Below are 19,185 nucleotides of genomic sequence, written 5' to 3'. Positions count from 1 at the left end.
CCCAGAGTCTTTGCGTACATTATTCCTGTGGCTTGGAATCTCCATCTTCTCCACACCACCAGGCACGGTCACTTCTTACTCCCCTGACCAGTCTCAGTTTAATGTGATTTCTTAGGCGAGCTGTCCCTGCAATGCTACCCTCTCCCCTGCCCCCACGTTAGATTAGGTCCTCATGAAATAAAGTCTCATAGCCCCCTGCCCTTCTCCTGCATAGCACCCATCTCGTTATGTTAGGGGAACCACTGACCGAAACTGCCCACCCTGGCCAGGCACCACACTAACCCATTTGTATGAGCTGTTTTATGACAGGAGGTCCTGGTAAGGAACATGGAACAAACAAACCATCACCAACCAGAAGAATTTGGGAAAGGTGAAAAGGTGACGCCAGTCCATATGTCCTACCAACCTCCCAGAATCCTCCTAGCTGGAATCCATCTTGGCTGAGTGATGCGTGCACCACCAGGAAGGACCCTGAGTCAGAATGATTGGCCAGAGACAGCCCAGAAACTAATCCCATCACCGTAAAGCTCGAGACTGCGAGCCACGTGGCAGAGCAGTCCTCCTGGGTGCCCTTACCCTCCTGTTCTCCACCCAGGTGCCCCTTCCCAATAAAGTCTCTTGCTTTGTCAGCATGTGTGTCTCCTTGGACAATTCATTTCCAAGTGTTAGACAAGAGCCCATTCTTGGGCCCTGGAAGGGGTCCCTCTTCCTGCAACAGTTTTAATGGTTTTTTTTTAAAAAAAAAAAGATTTTATTTATTTATTGGCTACGTTGGGTCTCCGTTGCTGCACACAGGCTTTCTCTAGTTGTGGGGAGTGGGGGCTACTGTTCTTTGTGGTGTAAGGGCTTCTCATTGAGGTGGCTTCTCTTGTTGCAGAGCACAAGCTCTAGGCACGCAGGTTCAGTAGTTGTGGCGCACGGGCTTAGTTGCTCCAAGGCATGTGGGATCTTCCTGGACCAGGGCTCGAACCCATCCGCTGCATTGGCAAGTGGATTCTTTACCATTGAGCCACCAGGGAAGCTCTAATGGTTTGTTTTTATGTAGGCCCATCCCTAGCATATGTAGGGCCTGGGACAAGAGTACAGATAGAGGCTCACAAACCTTGTGTTTAAATATTTTAAATGTATGACTCAAGCTAACAAACTATTAAATAAAATATATTCTATCCTTCTACCTTGACAAATATACACACAGTGGTCTGGAATTTGGTTCAAATTTGGATTTTGTTTGGAATCCTCAAGATTCCACAGCAGAATGTGGTGGTGTGGAGAGAAACAGCTTTCAGCCTGTGGTCTTCGGGCCCACTTCTTTTCCCACCTCTGACACCATATTCTACTTCTACACCTCATGTGCATGCACGTGGACCTCCTGTCTATATATCCCAATTCTGTACACAGCCTCCGGCAAACAGCCACCCCTTGGCCACCCACTGGGTCTAGAAATGTGTGTACAAGTAGTGTGATCTACCCTCGGGAGGGCAAGCCCAGGAAAGAGGTCCATGTGGGCCCTAGAAGTGGGCTTGAGGATCTTTGGACAAGGAATTCCTAAGTATCTGGAGTGTGGTCCAGAAGGGGTTTGGGGTGTGGGCAGGGGATGCCTGGACCCCTCACTCCAAGGGACACAGCCAGAAGAGGGCCAGAGTGGAGCCTTTCAAAGCACAGGGCCTAGGGCACGGGCCACTCCTGCCTGGGCCTAAGGGCAATAAATTGACTTTTCTCTGGTTCATCAGTCTATAAGCTCCATGAAGACAGGGCTGGTGTCAGTCTGATTTACTGAGGTGTCCCTAATGCCCAGCACAGTGTCTGGTGCGTAGTGGGTGTTTAATCAATATTTGTCCAATGAATGAATATATGAGGTAGACCAGGAAGAGGTTTGAGGATTTGAATCCATTACTGAAGATCTGGATTCCGTAAGCCAGAACTAGAAATGAGAATGGGTGGTACGGGGCTGCAAAAATGGGGGTGCAGACAAAGGAGAATGGAATCCTGGATTACTGACTCTGTCTCCCATCCTCTCCTTCCTCTTTGTTTTCTACCCCACTTCTCCAGGCCCTTTACCTGCCTGGCCCTCTCTCCCCATGATCCAGCATCCCTCTGTCCATATCCTTTGACCTTTTTGTCCTTTGTCCATTGCTCTTTCTCTATGGCCTGACCATCTATCTGTCTGTTCTTCTGTATTTGTTTCTAGTTCTCGGTCCCCAATCTTCTTTTTTTTTTTTTTTTTAATTTATTTAATTTTATTTTTGGCTGCGTTGCGTCTTCATTGCTGCATGCGGGCTTTGCCTGGTTGCGACGAGTGGGGGCTACTTTTCGTTGTGGTGTGCCGGCTTCTCATTGCAGTGGCTTCTCTTATTGCAGAGCACAGTCTAGGTGCGTGGGCTTCAGTAGCTGTGGCACGTGGGCTCAGTAGTTGTGGCTCATGGGCTCCAGAGCGCAGGCTCAGTAGTGGTGGCGCATGGGCTTCGTTACTCTGCAGCATGTGGGATCTTCCTGGGCCAGGGCTCGAACCCATGTCCCCTGTATTGGCAGGCGGATTCTTAACCACTGCGCCACCAGGGAAGCCCTCGGTCCCCAATCTTACTTTCCTCTCTCCCTTCTTCTACCACTTTTGCTCTTCTAGTCACTTGTTCTCATCACCTCTTACTCCCTCTTGATCCCCTTCCAGAAGCTTTCTTCTCTCTCTTAGTTCTCCGTGGGCCTTTGCCCATCTCTTCCATGTGCCTATGTCCCTCTGTCTCCCTCAATCCAGATTCCTGGGGAGCCCCTGACTAGTTCTGCCCTCTCTCCCAGGTCTACACCTACAGCCTCCTTAGCTAAGTCTTCTTGCCTCCCTTCCTCTGGTTTGTCCTTCACAGAGTCCACCTGGTTTCAACTTTTTCATCTCCATTTCTCTGTCCCCAAATGTCCTTGAGCCAGTCAGTCTCAGCCTGCGTCCCCCCGCTGCCAGGAAAACCCATGAACCACTTCCTGGGTCCTCACTGACCAACGTGCTTCTCCTCTCTGTGTCCTTGGTCCTTTCCCCTGGTCCAGCCCTCACCCCTCAGACTCCTTTCCCTGGTCAGTGGTGCCTGGTCTGAGCCCTGAGTGGCTCAACTCGCCTGAGCTTGTTTAGTCTGACTCCTTCAGCCCATTAGCAGCTTAGCCCTCCCACCTCTCCTCTGAGCGCTCCAGTAAACAAGAGGATCAGCGCAGACCTGACAGCTGCTGGGGGGCAAGTGTCTGGCGAGACCAGACCAGGCCTGCAAAAGGGGCTGCAGTCAACACTTGCTATTCCTTCTGCACCAAGGAAATTCTGAGGTCTCTTTCCTGGGTATTTACCTTAGAACCACATTCCGTGCGCATGTGTTGGGCTCTGGTCTCCATGGTCCCCATTCCCATTTCGTGGCCTTGTTCCTAGGCCTTGGGCTTTTCAATTCTTTTGCAAAAACAGCACTAGATTCAGGCAATCACACCGAGAAGCCTTTCCACTTGAATGATGACAGTGGTCTCTGCTCTATAAAATGGAGGCCAAGTGCGGGAAGAGAGATGTCCTCTGATGTTGGTCTTCTTATATGTGTGTAGAGAGCATGGTAGGAGAGACCAAACACACACATACACACACACCAAAGGAATCTGAGTTGACTATAGGCACTCTGTAGATCAGGGGTTCTCAAACTTCAGCGTTCATCAAAATTACCTGGAGAGCTTATTAAAACATACATATCTTTTGGTCCCATCCCCAGAGTGTCTGATTCAGTAAGTTTGAGGTGAGGCTAGAGAATTGCATTTCTAGCAAGTTCCCAGGTGGTGCTGCTGGTCTGGGGACCCCGGGCTGAGAACCACTGTCTTAGATCATCTGAATCTACCAGCTCTTTACCTAACATCTAAGGCTGGGACCAGGTTAATTTTTATCATTGATCCTTGGGGCTGATGGACCCCCAGGTCTCTCTCTCGGTTGGGAAAGAGGACCTGTTAACCCCAGGGGAGTGTTTGGATGTCCTTAGAATGTAGGAAATAGCTTTTAACTCCTGGAGTTCTATTCTAGTACAGACCCTATTTAAACAGCTTCAGACAGGTTTAAACATCTCCTTGGCTAATTCCTAGTATCTCTGTTCCAACTTCTACTTGGGGATGATAGCTCTAAGAAGTGTTAGGGGATTAGGCTGAAAATGTAGGTCACCCCCCAGCCATCTGGGAACCAGGAGGAGTGAGAGAGGAAGAAAGAGGGACAGAGACACACACAAGGAAAAGGTGAGGGGAAGCAGAGGGCAAATGAGGACAGTTACAAAAGTGTCTCTGATGGATCAGTGGTGATTGGATTTCAGTGTCCCGAGGTGTCCTGGAAGGAAGGAAAAGGGTTCCTCATTCCCCCTTCTGCTCCTGAACCCAAGCTGGCCTGCCTGTCCTGGGGCTGGGTCCGCAGGAATTAGAGAGGCTGAGACTAGGATGGGCAAGTCCTGGAGGGTTGTTTATCTTTCTGATGCCATAACTGTGAGGGGCATGAGGCCAGATAAGGTGGGAGTGAGGCAGGGAGCAGAAACGTGAACGTTCTTGAAAACAGGAGACAGACCCAACAGGCCAGGTGAGAGTGGGCTTAGGAGAGCTTATACTCCCCTAAAACACCCACAGGATGCTGCGGAGCCTTGGAGGGTAAAGGTGCTGGAAGCTTGTCTGGCCCTCTTTTCCAGTCCCGGGCTTTCAGTCACCAAGGGCTGAGGGTTGTGTCCTCATGAGGGTGCCGGCAGGGGCCAATGCGGCACTCTGTACTGGGGAGCTGAGAACGGTGAGTCAGACCATCAGTGAGGTGCTTTGTTGGGGAAGATGCCCCCTTGCCTTCCTTGAGAACAGGCAGACTTGTCCTCTCCTCTCATTTCCTGCAACCCCTCAGGCCAATGAGATATGCAAATGATCCCCTTACCTCATTGGTTGGAGGCCTGAGAACCATGGATGACCTCAGAGAGCTGGCCCTTTAAGAGTACCCAGTGGGCTCTGTGCCCACAGCCCCTTGTTCTGAGCACAGAGGCACCAGGCCCTGCTCAATGGGGCCTCCAGTCTCTGGGGAAGTTGTGCCTGCCTGGCTTTGACACTGACCAATCATCTCTGCCATCCCTAAAGTGAGTATGTCTGAGGCCTACTTGGGTGCCAGGCCTCTCACCTAGAGCCCCCTCCTCTGACACCTGCTGTCTGCTTTCTGTTGTTTGTTTTCAGGAATCTTCACACTTCTGTCCCCTGCTCTACTCCCACCCTGACTGGCTTTATGTCCCTCACTGCTATCACATCAGAAAGATAAACAGCCCTCCTCACTTAGCTTTTCATCCAATTCTTTCTGGACACCTCTCTCTATGTCTCACCTTCTCCTCCCCGCCAAAGATCAATTCCTTCAATTTGTGTTTTTGTTCCCATCCCCTCTGCCTTTTCAAGGGTGAGGGGCTCAATAGATAGGGCAACACCTGGGACAGGAAGAGAGAGAGGACCTGTCCTTCCTGCCACCTCTCTGGGCAGAGCCTGGGGGGCCTGAGATGTGGTTGGAGAGTGGGTTACCTAGGTTTGGACATCGAGATGGAGCCAGACTCTAAGCCCTGGGGACGAGCACTCTCTGCCTTGTCCCTCCTGGGGCTGTTGGAACTGGGAGTTGGGCTCAAGATTGGGACTTCCGGGCTGGGAAGGCTCTCCAAGGTCACCTAGCCAGAGGTGACTCAGGTGGGCACATGTTCCGTGGTTGATAACAGGGAGGAGGGTTCCTGGGTGACATAAGTTTGGGACACTCTGTTGAAGTTGAACAGATGGTTTACCGAAGGACTTCTCAGATTACTATGCTGCGGTGCTCTGGGAACCTGCAAGAGGCTCACAGGGATGGGAGACAGCATTTCTAAGAATGATCTGCGCATAGACCCCTTCTTGGATAGGTCTCAGACTTCATGTTTCACAGAACACTCTCTGAGAAATGTTAAAGTCTAACTACCTTCCTTGAACAGAAGGGGAAACGAGGGTCAGAAGGGGAAGGTGACCTGCTCAAGTTCATACAACATCACAGGTCCTGGATGGAAGGAGGAAAACCAGTCTCGGTTGGTTTCCCTTGGAGAGATTAGACTTGGGGAAAGATGGTCACCACTCTGTCCTGATCTTTCTAGAACTGATTCTTGAAAAGTCTCTTGCTTCTAGAAAAGGGATTCATCGATTAGTACATAGAATGAATGTGCATTGAGGGTCTACTATGTGCAAGGCACTGGCCTGGGTGTTCTGAGACAGAGAGAGATTACAGCATGTTATCCATCTATTTTAAAATCCACAGCACGTGTGCCTTTCCATTGCTCTAAAATATACACATACTCTGTCACAGTTAATTAAGCAACATTTTTAAATTGCTTGGAAATGAAATGATGCCTCTTGAGATGACAGAGATGCTCAGCATGTCCCAGCACTAGAGTTGGGAGTGCTGCCACAGTCTTCTTGTTTTTCGTAGATCCCAGTGGGCCAGAGGTTCTGCTATCCTCTTCTTCACTCAGGCTTTAAGCTGCTTTCCCCCTGGTCAGGAGCCCCTGCCACCTAAGAAGTCGTCCCTCAGCCCAGAGGTGACTGTGCAGGGAACAGGCTGCGCCATCACCCCAGCTTTCCAGAACTCTGTCCCCAGGGCACTTGGGCTTTGGGGGAAACGGATTTTGGTCAAGGAGGCTGGCAGGCAGCCTCCAGGTGCTCCAAACCTGTCCCCTTTTTTGCAGGTGCACCCCTCCTAATCCAACCCCAGAATGGCACTGCCTCCCAGTCCCCTGGCCATGGAATATGTCAATGACTTTGACTTAATGAAGTTTGAGGTAAAGCGGGAACCCTTGGAGGGGAGATCTGGCCCCCCGACAGCCTCACTGGGCTCCACACCCTACAGCTCAGTGCCTCCATCACCCACCTTCAGTGAGCCGGGCACGGTGGGAGCCACCGAGGGCACCCGGCCAGGCCTGGAGGAGCTGTACTGGCTGGCCACCCTGCAACAGCAGTTGGGGGCTGGGGAGGTGCTGGGTCTGAGTCCTGAGGAGGCCGTGGAGCTGCTGCAGGGTCAGGGCCCAGTCCCTGTTGAAGGGCCCCACACCTACTACCCAGGGAGCCCAGAGGAGAACGGAGCCCAGCATGCCCAGGTGAGTGATCAGCGAGCTGGTCCGAGGGAGGGCAGGGTGAGGGAGGAGGCCAGCCCAGAGAGGAAGGAGAGTCCCCGGAGAGGGTTACCTATTGGGAAAGGGGTAGAGGACAGGAGAAGGGAAGAAGGACTTTTAAAATATATCAGATAGAGAAAACTGTTTTCTGGCCCTTTTTTTTCTTTTTTCCAAATAGAGAGAAATGAGTAGGCTGAATCAGGAGGAAGAGGGAGAAGACAAGGTTAGAAGAGGATCGACCAAAAGGGGAGAGCTGAGAATTAAAGGGCGTCAGGAATGGTTGATTAAGGGAGGTATATAGATACTCAGTCTGGGGAACCACGGAAAGGGTTGTGCGTGGAATGGAGCAGAGCTGAGACTGTGGGAACCGGAGTGAAGTTGGCCTTTTCAAGACTTCGTGCTGCCCCAGCCCCCAACCTTCTCAGGAAGGATTGGGACTCATCCTATTAATTATAGACACAGACAGGGGTGTTGAGGGCATTAAGATGTAATCCAAATCCTTTGAGGGTCACAGGGTTGCAGCCTTCAGGACAGGGGAGCGAGGTGTGTTGAAGGGGAAGGGTCTGTCCGGCCCGAGCCCACGGGACACACATGGGCCAGGAGCCGGATGCTCATGACCCCTCTAGGTCAATGTGGGGTTCAGGGGCGCGACTGGCTCGCCCGACGGTGGGTGGGACACGCAGGGACCACCCAAAGGGGTCGGGGACCCGTGGCGGGGGTGCGGGGCAGGGGAGGGCGTGTTGGGACCTGGAACGGGATCTAGACTGCGGGACAGATTCAGGGGAAGGCGCACATTCAGGTAAAGGTGGGAGCCGGGGGCGGAGCATTCCCGAGGGCGGGGCCGGGTGGGCGGGGCCACCCGAGCTTGGAGCAGGGCGGGAGCCGGCGCTGACTCGGGCTCTGCCCGTTCCCTCTGCAGCTGGCCGAGCGGTTTTCGGACGCGGCGCTGGTGTCGATGTCTGTGCGGGAGCTAAACCGGCAGCTGCGGGGCTGCGGGCGCGACGAGGCGCTGCGGCTGAAGCAGAGGCGCCGCACGCTGAAGAACCGCGGGTACGCGCAGGCCTGTCGTTCCAAGCGGCTACAACAGCGGCGCGGGCTGGAGGTCGAGCGCGCCCGCCTGGCCGCCCAGCTGGACGCGCTGCGGGCCGAGGTGGCCCGCCTGGCCAGGGAGCGCGACCTCTACAAGGCTCGCTGTGACCGGCTGGCCCCCAGCGGCCCAGGGCCGGAGGCCACGCCCCCTTCTTCCTCTGAGCCACTGGCCGCGGAGTGGTGGAGTCGGTGGGCGGGTGGCGCGCACCACCCGGGAGGCGGCTGTACCATTCACTAGATGGTTACTGAGCGCCTTCTGGTGCCAGACACTCCTTTGGATGACCACACAAATATCCCCAACCTTCCTGGACCCTCAAGGCATGCTCTGAGGTTAGATGCCGGTCATTTTCTGGAAGAGAGGTCCCCTTCCCTCACGCAGGACGTGCACAGAAACCCTTCACCTTCTGCTCCACTCTACATGACCAGGTCACTGAAGTCTGCAGGAGTCAGTGCCAGGCACTTGGGGGGGGGCGGGGCGCAAGGAGGTGTGGATGATGCACAGTGAATGGGAGGTGAGGGAATGGTGCAGCTCCCGGCTCAGCTTAGATTTTAATTCAAGGTTTTCAACCTGTAGTGCACTAAGGTGGTAATTAGCAATGAGGCTATGTTTTCATTCCAAGGCTTGTAACCTCCCCATTTGAGGACTACTGCATTTTCAAGATCTCAATTCCCAATATCAAGACAGACCAGGAACTCTATTCAAGAGGCTTTCTTGCAGAAAGCCCGTGGCCTCCAGGGCCCAGAGCAGCAAAGGCCTGAGGAGCTCTGGGGGTGGTTGGTGTGGGCTGGGAGAGAACCCTGGGCAGGAGTCTGAAGCCAGGGGTGCTAGTCTCAGCTCTGCCACAGGATACCTCGCAGTCACCCTGAGCAAATCACTTGCTCCCTGGGTCTCGATTACCTCATCTAATCCTCATGTGAATTGGATGACTTCTGACACCTTTCCAGTTCTGGCCTCTCCTTAGTGTGGGAGCCCCAGTGGTCTCCCCAAGAAGCCCCGAATTCAGCCTCACCAAAGGGACTTTCTGTCCTGCTCCAGCTTGCCGACTGCAGCATAGGCCCGTGCCCTGGTCCTCTGTTGCTCCCTCCGTGCTGCCTTGGCCTCCAGACCTGCATAGGGTGCCCCTGCTCCCTCCTGTCTCTCTGAGGGCTGAGGTGAGACTTTCCCCAGCCTGGCAAGGAGCTGAGAGAATGCAGCTTTTGTGAATTAAACTTGAAGTCTAGGCACAACTGTACGCTATTGGCTAGATGTTCCTGCAATTTAAGAAGTGTTTATTCTGTATCCTTGCTCCAGGCCTCTGTGTGTGTGTGTGTGTGTGTGTGTGTGTGTGTGTGTGTGTGTGTGTGTATGACAGAGAGAAAGAGAGAGAGAGGGAGAGGGAGAGCGAGAAGGAGAGAGGCTGGATAGCCCCCACCTGGGCGGAGTGGAGCATCTCAGTTCTGAAGCCCCAATGAAAATGGGGGGGAGGGGTGGGGATTGGGCCAGATGGAGCCTCCCCCTCCCACCTCCACTGCATAGAAGCCCTGGAACAGTAGTGACCCGGCCAGGCCTGCCTGTGGCTATCCTGGCGGCCCACAGTTGCCATGGTAACCCAGCCCTCTAGTTCAGCAGCCTACAGAGAGAGTGGGCGGGGGCTCTGGGCAGAACAGAGGCATTGGGCTGGGAGCAGTTACCTGGGAGCAGCCTCTGTTGTAGGTCCTCTAAGGGAAATAATAAATGGGGAGAAGGAGTTGGGTGTGGGGGACGAGGCTCCCATATGTCTCTCTTCCTTTCTGCCCCCTCTACCCACCCCCTCCCCAGCTGTCTCTTCCCATCCCCGTTCTTGTTCCCCCCTCCCCCTCCTCTAGCCAAGCTCGTCCCTCCTCCACTCAGGAGCCTGCCATGGGAGTCCTTTCCTCTATCTCCACCAGGATTTCTTTCTCTTCTCTCCCTTTCCCACTACTGGCTACTGGCCACCCTCTTTGACTCTGGCTCCTCTCTCTGAGTGGCTCACGGCATCTTTAGCCTCTCCTCCTCCACCCCCTTCCACGTGCATCGTTGAAGGGAGAGGCTGGGGCAGGCAAGGTCCTTCTAGGAGACCTTCTAGGAGATCTTCTTCCCTCACTCTGGATATCCCTCAGGTCCTCACCTGCTCTCTACAGCTGTGATCCAGACCCTCTACTGCTCTTGCCTGCCTTCCTTAAGTGGCTGAGGCTCTGCACGGCACACATATGGGCAGAGACGCCCATCCATACGCACCTACACCCGTACACACAACCGGGCCATGTTTACACACACGTGGGTCACAAGCTGAGGGTCACATGGATTCACATCAAACGGAAGTTGCACACTCAAGATTAAATGTGGGCCCTTTAGTCAGTTGGGCCTGGACTCAAGTTTCAGGCTTACCAGTTCTTCTTTGACCATGGGTGAGCTTCAATCAAGCTTCATTTGCTTTGTCAGGAAAATGGGGAAAATAATGGTAACTACCTAGTGAGAGTCAACGCATTTAAAACACACTAAGTACAAAGGTTCACGCATGCTAAATGGCAGTTTGCTATCGTTGTCAATGTTATTAAGAGTACACAGGGAGTTCCCTGGTGGTCCAGTGGTTAGGACTCAGAGCTTTCACTGCAGGGGCCCGGGTTCAATCCCTGGTCAGGGAACTAAGATCCCACAAGCTGCAAGGTGCGGCCAAAAAAACCCCAAAACAACAAAGTACACAGCTGGACTTCTGAACCACTAAAGGCCACACTCTGGAGAGTCAGGGATATGCAAAGCATGAACACACACACACACGCGCACACACACACACACACACATGTACACACACACATTCACACACCAGGAAAACCAGGCTGCAAAGACCTTAGATACCCCCTCTGTATTCATAATTCACTAGCAGACCTGCTGCCCTCCTTCAGTCCTGCACCCCATCCCTCCCGCCCCTTCTCAGGCTGCCTCATAACTGTGTGAGGGCTGGAGTTCAGCCCCTGGGGGGCTCAGCTGGGCTTCTCTGAAGACAGCGTAAGAGGGCATCAACTTGCCCCCTTGACAGCCCCTTATTACCCCTCTATCTCTGGTAATTAACCCCCAGGTGGCCTGGGCCCCCCTGGGGTTGGGAGGTGACGGGAGGGACTCCTCAGATCTCACTGGCACATAGTTGGGGTGAAACTGCAGAGCCACCAGGCTGTCTGGGGATCTCTGGCTCAGAATTCAAAACGTGCTGGTCCTCATTTCTTAACGGTGTGTGTGGGGTGCTACGGACTGCCCAATGGGCATCTGAGGCATGATGGGTAGAGGCTGAGGTGCTAGGAGTGGTTCCCTTTATTAACGGCCAGAAAGTCAGGATCACTGAAGAAAGTCACTGAGGGGCCACAAGGCTGAGGGGTATGGGGCCTGGAGAGATGGCGCAGGGCTCACCACTCACTTCCAGGACCCAGGGGACACAGCTGGTCCAAGAGGGAGAGGCACCGGTCACTTGAGTCACAAGGGTCAGGACAGGCACCTGGGGGAGAATGGGATAGTCATAAGCACCCTCGTCTACACCACACCCAGCCGAGATGGACTCCACCAAGATCCACCCCCCTAGCGTCCCAGGACTCACTGAGAGACTGAGGGAGTGTCGGTCCGGTTGTCGGCTGTCACAGGCTAGGGCTGGGCGTCGTGGCTGGCGTGCAGGACCTGGGAGGCCCGGGGCTGATGCCCTGGCTGGCGTAGTACTCCACCACCTGCCGGGGCACCTCGGCCAGGACGCACTTAGCTAGCGCAGAGGGTGCGGCCTGGGATGGGGACGGGGGTGTGGTTAGGGGCGGGAGAGTGGGGGAAGGAGGGGCTCAGGTAAGAGGCGGGGCTTCGGGTGGCCGGCTGAGCTCCAGCGTCCTTCGCAGGACATCAATCAAGTGAGAGAGACGGGTCAGATTTGGGCGGCAGGAGGAGCTGAGGAGTCCTTCAGCAGGGAGGGGCCTCCGGGCACTCACGTCCTTGAAGTCCCGGAAGGGCACGAACTGGACGATGTCGCGAGCTGCGGGCACCCCTCGGGGGCAGCGCAAGGGACCGTCATCGCCGTCCAGCAGCCGCATGTCGGAGAAATCGGCGTTGCCCACGCCCACGATGATGATGGACATGGGCAGGCGGGAGGCGCGCACGATGGCGGCGCGGGTCTCAGCCATGTCGCTCACCACACCGTCCGTGAGCACGAGCAGCACCGAGTACTTCTGAGGGCAGGCGGGGGGGGGGGGGGGGGGTGGGAAGGGTCAGCTCTGCGGCCTTGGCACCGGCCCCAAGCCTCACCCGAGGACACCAGGTTGCCCGCTTCATCTGGGGCTCCTCACCGTGGCTTGGCCAGTGCTCTGCTCCCGCTGGGCTGGCGCCGCCACGCGGTTGATGATGGGGGCCACGTTGGTGGGGCCATAGAGCTGGATCTGGGGCAGGCAACGGCGATAGGAGGTGATGACCCCCGAGATCTCTGTGGGCAAAGAGGTGAGGAGGGCAGAGATTAGCGGGAGCCCTTCCTGAACCCCCTTAAAGCAAGGAGGTGCTTCTCTGCCTGAGGACTGCCCTGCCACCAAGTTCTTCATTAAGCAGGAGAGTTGGACGGTCCAGGTGCTGGCAGTGTTGGGTGGGCGGATACTGGGCCAGGGGCTGGAAGTCTTACCAAATGAAGGCGGGTGTTGGATGGGTGAAGGGGCAGGGAGCAGGGCCCAGGGGAATGGCGTCTGTGCTCCTGCATGGGGTGTACAGGAGTAGGCAGCAAGCTGCATGCAGGGAGGCGGGGCTGATGGGAATCTCCTCTCTTACCTTCACATTCAGGATTTTCCGGGTCAAAGTTGATAGCAAAGTCATGGGACACCTGTGAGGGTAGGGTGAGGCCAGCCAGGGCATGTTTTTCCTTCTTGTCTGACCCTCCCAACATCTGCTCCCTTCCCCTCGCACCCAGCCTACCTCAAAGTTGGGGGGGATTCGAGCCCCAAAGCCAAACGCTGGGAACCGTTTGTCACTGGGGAGAAGAAAAGTCTGTGGGGGCCCATTGGGCAAGGCGTCCCTGCCTGTCCAACACCCCGACCTCCTGCTACCTGTCGTAGTCCTGGCAGATGCCTCCCACCGCACGCAGGGCCTGCAGGTAGTGGTTGGGCTGGCGGGGGCTCAGGCAGTGCAGCGACTGGCTGCTCCTCGGGTCCCCGTTGGAGGCGGTGAAGTCAATGGCCACCTGGTGGAGATGGGGAAAGTGTTATGGTGCATCCGTGAGCGCCAACAGAGAGGCTGGGCCAGAGCTAGAGCCTGTAGGGAGGCCTAAGGTGAATCTAAACAAGCCCACTGGTAGTCTCATCATAGAGTCGGGTGAGGGGAACAAGCTGACCACGCTAAGGCTCATGAGAGGTCCAAGTAGGGGCAGTGGGGATTCTGAGCTCTTTCTGTTCACTGTGGGCCTAGCCCCTCCCCCTTGGCCACGTCCCCGTCCCCTGGGCCTTTACCGTGAAGTTGATCTGGCAGCCGCCCATGATGTAATCCAGGAAGGTGTGCACCTTCTCCACCTGGTGGGAAGGGGGGAGTAAGGTGGAGGGATGGTCCCTTGAGGAGGAAGCTGGGTGGGGCTTCTGCAGGAGAAAGGGAGGGGCCAGAGTTTTTGAGGTTGAAGTTGGTGGTGGATAGGGCAAGGGTTCTCAGTTCCCAGGAGCAGAGAAATGATCTTTGAAATGAGGGCAGGGTTGAATCTGAGGTTGCCTCGGGGGTCGGGGTGGGGCGGGGCTTGAGGTGGGCACTGGAATTTACCGTGCACTGGGCCAGCACTACGGTCCCTGAGCTCTTGTAATTCTTCTTCTTGTCCCGGTACTTGGGGTTGATACAGTCCCACTGCATCTAGACCCCACATACCCCACAAGCCCAGGGTCACATCACGTGACCCTTCCTCCCCCTTCCAGCGGAGCCTCCCAGAGTGAGACCGCCATGGCTCAGTCCTCAGGCTGAGCCCAGGGCTTTCCACCCTCTCCACCTCCTATCACGTGTGGGGGGGCTCTTCAGCATCACCCTCAGGATTCTCCCAGGGATCTTGGTGGGGTTCTGGCTGAGGGTCTTTGTGGCACCTCCTGCCCAGGGTTTGCTGTTCCTTCCTGCATCTCCTGGAAGGTGCTGGTGAACTCTCCGATGAAGTCATGCTTCCCACTGGAGTCATAGTCATACACCAGGAACTGAGAAGGCAAGGGGGGTGGGGCGGTCAGGGTCGGGGAGGCTTTGCAGAGGTTCCTGGGGGCAGGAGGAGGGACTCAGGGTGGTAGGGGCCCAACAGTCACTAGGCCCAAACAGATGTCCTCAACCTGCCTAGAGAAGCCACTTGCTGAACTTCATCCTTTGTCTCAGTCCGGCAGGGACTTTGGCCTCTGCTAGAAGGCACACACATAGGCACATTGAGCTGTGACTGGTTCTTTAGCCGCAGTGGGAAGGGGTATCACATGGGGGAGAGGGAGGGGCTTGCCACACTCGGGGGTGGGGGTGGGGGAATGGTCTCCGGCAGAGGCCGGATGCTCCAACGGGCCACCCTTGTTTGCAGGGGCCTCACCTTGAGAGGCCGGTGGACATCACAGCTGCACAGCGAGTGCAGGGACAGACGGAACGGCTCCCAGCTGGGGTTCAGATTGTTCTTCACCACCTTGAAGAGGCACAGAGAGCTGGTCACCCCCGATCTAGTTTCCCCTGCTCTGCCCTTCCTCCCTCCTTCCCCCCAGCCCCAGGCACCAACCTCTGTCCTCCAGACCAGCTGGTCGCTCTGGTCCCCATTGGTCTTATAGATCTCCATGAAAGGGTCAGACTTGCTGAACAGATCCTGGGGACACGGGGGAAAGCGTCCATGAGCCTGGTGAGGTCTGAGGGGGAGGTGGCTAACACCAAGAAGGGAGCAGAGCTGGGACCTGGGATTTGTCCCGAGTAGGGGGGCTAGGCTCCCTAACGGTAGAGATGGGCACCTGGACTCTGGGTTTCCAACCTTGTTGTCCAGCTTGTGGGCTCTGAAGGTGAGCTGCACATAGTCATTGGTGCCAGATACCTCTTCGGCCACGATCTGCAAGGCGGACACGAATGACAGGATTCCCCCAACCCACTCCCACAAGGCCCTTTCCCTTAGGTGGGAGCTAGCCATGATGTCACCGTGGATGTCCATGCAGGGGCATTGAATGCCCTGCCCGAGGGTGAGTACAGGTGACTTTGCCTACCGTGATGGTGGACTTGCCCGCGTTCTTCCCATTCTTCAGTAACAGCGGCTTAGTGACCTTGGTCTGTGACACAACCTGGGGATGGAGGTGGAGAGGGACCCAGCTGTGACACCCCCACCTGCTTTGGCCAGGGTACAAGGGACAGGGTAATAAGGGCCCTTGGAGCTCTCACAGGGGCTGCGCTTGGGCTAGGATTGGACTTAATTTCTGCAGCAACCTTAACGGGTAGGCACTGTGACCCGCATTGTTTAGATGAGGAAACTAAGACTCAGAGTGGTTAAATATCTAGCCCAAGGCTGCACAGCTGGTGAATGGTGGAGACGGGGTCCAAGCCCCGACTGAACTAGCTCCAGAGCTTATCCTCTGTCTCTTGGCTTCCAGAGGCGGAGCGATGGGGGTGGGGGTGGGGGTGGGGTGGGAATGCAGACCTGGCCCAAGGTGCACTCGGTAGAGCCGAGGAAGGTGTCATTGCGGGGGCTGGTGGCTCCGTCCTCGGCGTCAAACACGTGGAACTGCAGGGGCTGCTTCTCCTCAAAGAAGTACTCGAGGGCCAGCACCCGGGAGAAGACAGGGCTGGAGCAGGAGCGCAGCACCTCTGTGCGCTCCACCTGCGGCAGAGGGGAGCGTGTCCTCTGGGAACCTGGGCTGCTTTGCCTTGCCCTGGACCGCCCCGGGCTTGCCTGCCTTCCTCAGGCTTCTGCACCCCAGTGACTAGCTCTTCTCTCCCTGGGCTGAACCCCAAGCTCAGGGTGTTGCCAGCCCGCAGGACCATCAGCCCGCTGGGGCTGTCATATTTGGGAGCGGTGCCACTGACTTCGGGGTTGATCTCAGGACCCAGTGGGACTCTGTGGGCTTTGGAATCTGTAAAACGGTCTGTGTGTGTAATGATGGCACCCCCATCTGCGGGGTTACCCACACAGCCTGGAAGAGGCCCCTGGGAGTCCTGACAGTCCCCCACGAGGCTTTCACTGCCCCCACCAGCCTCCTCCCTCTCAGTCCCGGAGGTGAGTGAAGGAGATCCCAGCCGCTCTCACCTCCACCCACTGCTCATCGGAGTGGAGCTTCAGCAGCACGCAGGGGTGGGGCTTGGTGAGCGTGTCTCGGTCTAGGAGGCCGTGGCAGGACACCCGCAGCTCCACTCTCGAGGCCCCCAGCGTCATGGCTGGGGGCTCAGGCACCCATGCCATCTCTGGGTCGGACATGTCACTGTGGGGACAGAGCAGATGGCCTGGACACTGGAAGGGGAACCCCTGCCAGGGGCGGGGGTCTGTCTCTGGGAGCCACGGCCCCACCCCCTTGCCCTTCTCCCTGAGGCCCTGGCATCTCATGGACCTGCTTCCCAGTGACCTCGCTCAGCTTCCCCTGAGCACTGAGCTGGCGAGGGTGGAGGACCCGAGCCCCCCACTCCTGCACGGTCCAGTGCTCCTGTCACCCCTGCTGGCCTCATATGTGTGGATGGGGCTGGAGAGGGCTAGAGGGCTGGGGGGCTTCCTGGCAGCCTTGCTCCGAGGCCATCAATTGATCTACACTTTCTGCTACCTCAGCACCTTCTGCTATTTCCTGACTGATGTCTGAGTCAGCGCTGCACTCAGTCTTGGCTCAAGGGAGCTGAACTGGGGCAAGGGGTCCCTGCCAGTCTGAAGAGGATGGTCAGGAATGGAGGCTGCAATGGGCAGGAGGAGGCAGATTGGAAGGTACCCTCCGGGGCTGTCCCCATCCACCTCCCCCGACTCACCTTCTGGTTGGCTGACGGAAAGGGAGGAATGGTGGGCTTGCAGAGTGAGAAGCAGAGCCCAGTCCCTGCTGAAATCTCCTCCAGGTTCCTGGCAGTGGCTCCCACTATGACAACGCTGGCTTTCCTCCCCACCTCCCCTGTTCTCACACTTCTTGGCAGCACTGGCACTGTCTCTTAGCGACAGGATTTTTGGGGAGCCTCGGCCCCCTCCATGCTGCCCGTGGGATGCACGCACGCCACCCTCCCCCAGCAGAGGCACCAAGCTTTGGGCAGCAGCAGGCAGGGGTCCGCTGGCCTGAGTTCATGGCGGGGCCATCCATCTATCTTTGTCTATCCACATCTCAGGGTGAGGCTGTCTGATCCCATGTCGTGCTTCCCCAGCGAGTGTCCGTTGGTGTGTCTGAATGCCCCCACCCCGTGTCTGTCCCCTAGTCGGGTGTCCGTCTTCAGGAGGGTGTGACAGTTCCCGTACCTCCCTCAGAACTGGGACCCTTCCCTGGCTGGGTCCCCCCTCCCCACAGCGTGTGCCTTTCTGGATACGTGAGGGAGGGTCTGAGTTGAAGGGGTCCTCTGCATTCCAGCCACAAGTCTCCCAGCTCTCACAGGTCCCCTGAGTTGGGCAGGGGCATGTGATGGTGAGGGTATTGGGCAGGACTAGAGACCTCTCTGGAGGCTGGGGGCGATGTTGTTATGGAGACTGGGCCAGGCTGGACCGGGCTGGGGCTGGGCTAGGGAGGAAGGGTGGGCTCACCTGGGCTCTAGTCGGGGGCTCCTCTCTCCAGCTCTCTGGCCCTGGCCCTGACTCCTTTGGTGTTCCAGCCGCTGGCGCAGGCTCCGGCTCCGGCTCTGCAGCTATTTATGGGGCCTGGATGGGGAGGGGTGGGGGGGGCCGCAGCACCAGCTTCCCCCCCCCCCCCCCCCCCGCACAGACCGGTTGGGAGGGAGAAGAGGGGAGGGGCAGGGCCACTGCCTAGGAGGAGCCACAGAGCCGGAGGAGGAGGAGGGCGGGCTGGGGGTGGCTCAGACGCAGGACCCCTGCAGACAGTGACACACATCCTCCCCTTCATGCCACACCCACACCCTGCATCACAGAGATGCACACGTTGCGGTGGTGCGTGCACGCACACACATTCACGCCGGGAAATGATGGAGACATATGCACACACGACTCACAGGCTCACACATATCTTGACACAGACAGGTGCCAGCACATAAACTCACTGTGACACCATGACAGTTACAGCCCTACGCATACACATAGGGAAACACACCCGGTCTCACAACGCTCTCTGTAGCACATTTGTTAAGGACATTCACAGTCACGTATAAAAGAACACTGGGCTATACTTGTCACACACAACATACTCTCATTCACGCCAACCAACCCGAATACGACAGAATGGAGATCTTCACGTGCTTCTTAAAAACCATCATGTACCATGCTAAGGCTCATAACTTTGAGAATTCAAAGCTCCCTAGCCACCTTTTAACAGGGAGACGAGGAAATGGACACAATTGCTTAAGGGAACACAGTGTCACATCCTGGTCGCGAAGCCCCCTGAAGATAGGGGGAGATGTGCTGGACTGATTCCTGAGGCATCTTCCTGGTACCCACAACTCCCCCCTCCACCCCAAGATTCAACTCATATGGCCACATCCTTGTGGGACGGGCCGTGCCACACACAGATCTCGAGGAAACAGGACAGTCATTCTCTAGTGAGGCCAGGGGAAGTGAGCAATTGCCCGGGAAGCTGCACGCCACGCGTGAAGACATTTGGGTACATGGTGATCTGGGATGAGTATGACAGAGGGGCCACCAAGACGTCTTCACCCGCCATCCCCGAAACTGCTTGTGTATTAAGGTAGCAGCCATTTATTGAGCATCTCCTGGGTGCCAGGCACTGTGCCAGAGGTTGGGGCTACACAGGTAATTAAGACCCAGCTCCTGCCCCTGGGGGAGGTGCGTGTATATGGAACAAAAATCACACAGAGATGATCAGCCAATGCACAAATGCAATGAGGTATGACAGGTGCAAAGTACGGACCTATTCAGGATGC

The 19,185-nt window shown here is 56.3% G+C and overlaps 2 protein-coding genes across 3 annotated transcripts; one reads left to right on the top strand and one right to left on the bottom strand.

The window, feature by feature from the left end:
* Positions 1–6,725: 6,725 nt before the first annotated feature.
* Positions 6,726–8,448, top strand: NRL (neural retina leucine zipper). Its single transcript, XM_032621732.1, has 2 exons — positions 6,726–7,106; positions 8,041–8,448. The coding sequence occupies exons 1-2, from the start codon at positions 6,726–6,728 to the stop codon at positions 8,446–8,448; spliced, it is 789 nt and encodes a 262-aa protein (XP_032477623.1).
* Positions 8,449–11,484: 3,036 nt separating this feature from the next.
* On the bottom strand, positions 11,485–18,677 carry CPNE6 (copine 6). 2 transcript variants are annotated; one of them, XM_032622957.1, is made up of 18 exons: positions 18,513–18,677; positions 17,879–17,992; positions 16,427–16,598; positions 15,821–16,000; positions 15,393–15,467; positions 15,167–15,241; positions 14,924–15,007; positions 14,744–14,833; positions 14,271–14,375; positions 13,960–14,046; positions 13,662–13,721; positions 13,263–13,396; positions 13,132–13,186; positions 12,988–13,039; positions 12,522–12,655; positions 12,168–12,404; positions 11,795–11,969; positions 11,485–11,695 (listed from the first exon to the last, which is right to left on the bottom strand). In XM_032622957.1, exons 3-17 carry the CDS (start codon positions 16,592–16,594, stop codon positions 11,832–11,834), a joined length of 1,674 nt encoding a protein of 557 aa, XP_032478848.1. In that variant the 5' UTR covers positions 16,595–16,598; positions 17,879–17,992; positions 18,513–18,677; the 3' UTR covers positions 11,485–11,695; positions 11,795–11,831. The 2 variants fall into 2 exon arrangements, with proteins under 2 accessions (XP_032478848.1, XP_032478849.1); XM_032622958.1 differs by lacking the exons at positions 17,879–17,992; positions 18,513–18,677 and having other exon boundaries at positions 11,492–11,695; positions 16,427–16,611.
* Between the last annotated feature and the right edge of the window lie 508 nt (positions 18,678–19,185).

This window comes from Phocoena sinus, chromosome 2 (genome assembly GCF_008692025.1).
Source record: "Phocoena sinus isolate mPhoSin1 chromosome 2, mPhoSin1.pri, whole genome shotgun sequence".
Taxonomy (NCBI): Eukaryota; Metazoa; Chordata; class Mammalia; order Artiodactyla; family Phocoenidae; genus Phocoena; species Phocoena sinus.
The sequence above is the reverse complement of the archived record's forward strand: the minus strand, read 5'-3'. Positions and strand labels throughout refer to the sequence as shown.

Bases quoted from the DNA above. Each gene is read 5' to 3' on its own strand.
- NRL (XM_032621732.1), top strand. From the start codon at position 6,726: ATGGCACTGCCTCCCAGTCCCCTGGCCATGGAATATGTCAATGACTTT. The intron at 7,107-8,040 runs GTGAGTGATCAG...TTCCCTCTGCAG, and splicing joins ACGGAGCCCAGCATGCCCAG to CTGGCCGAGCGGTTTTCGGA.
- CPNE6 (XM_032622957.1), bottom strand. From the start codon at position 16,594: ATGTCCGACCCAGAGATGGCATGGGTGCCTGAGCCCCCAGCCATGACG. The intron at 16,001-16,426 runs GTGAGAGCGGCT...CCTCTGCCGCAG, and splicing joins CCGATGAGCAGTGGGTGGAG to GTGGAGCGCACAGAGGTGCT. The intron at 13,187-13,262 runs GTAGCAGGAGGT...TCTTCTCCCCAG, and splicing joins ATCTGCCAGGACTACGACAG to TGACAAACGGTTCCCAGCGT.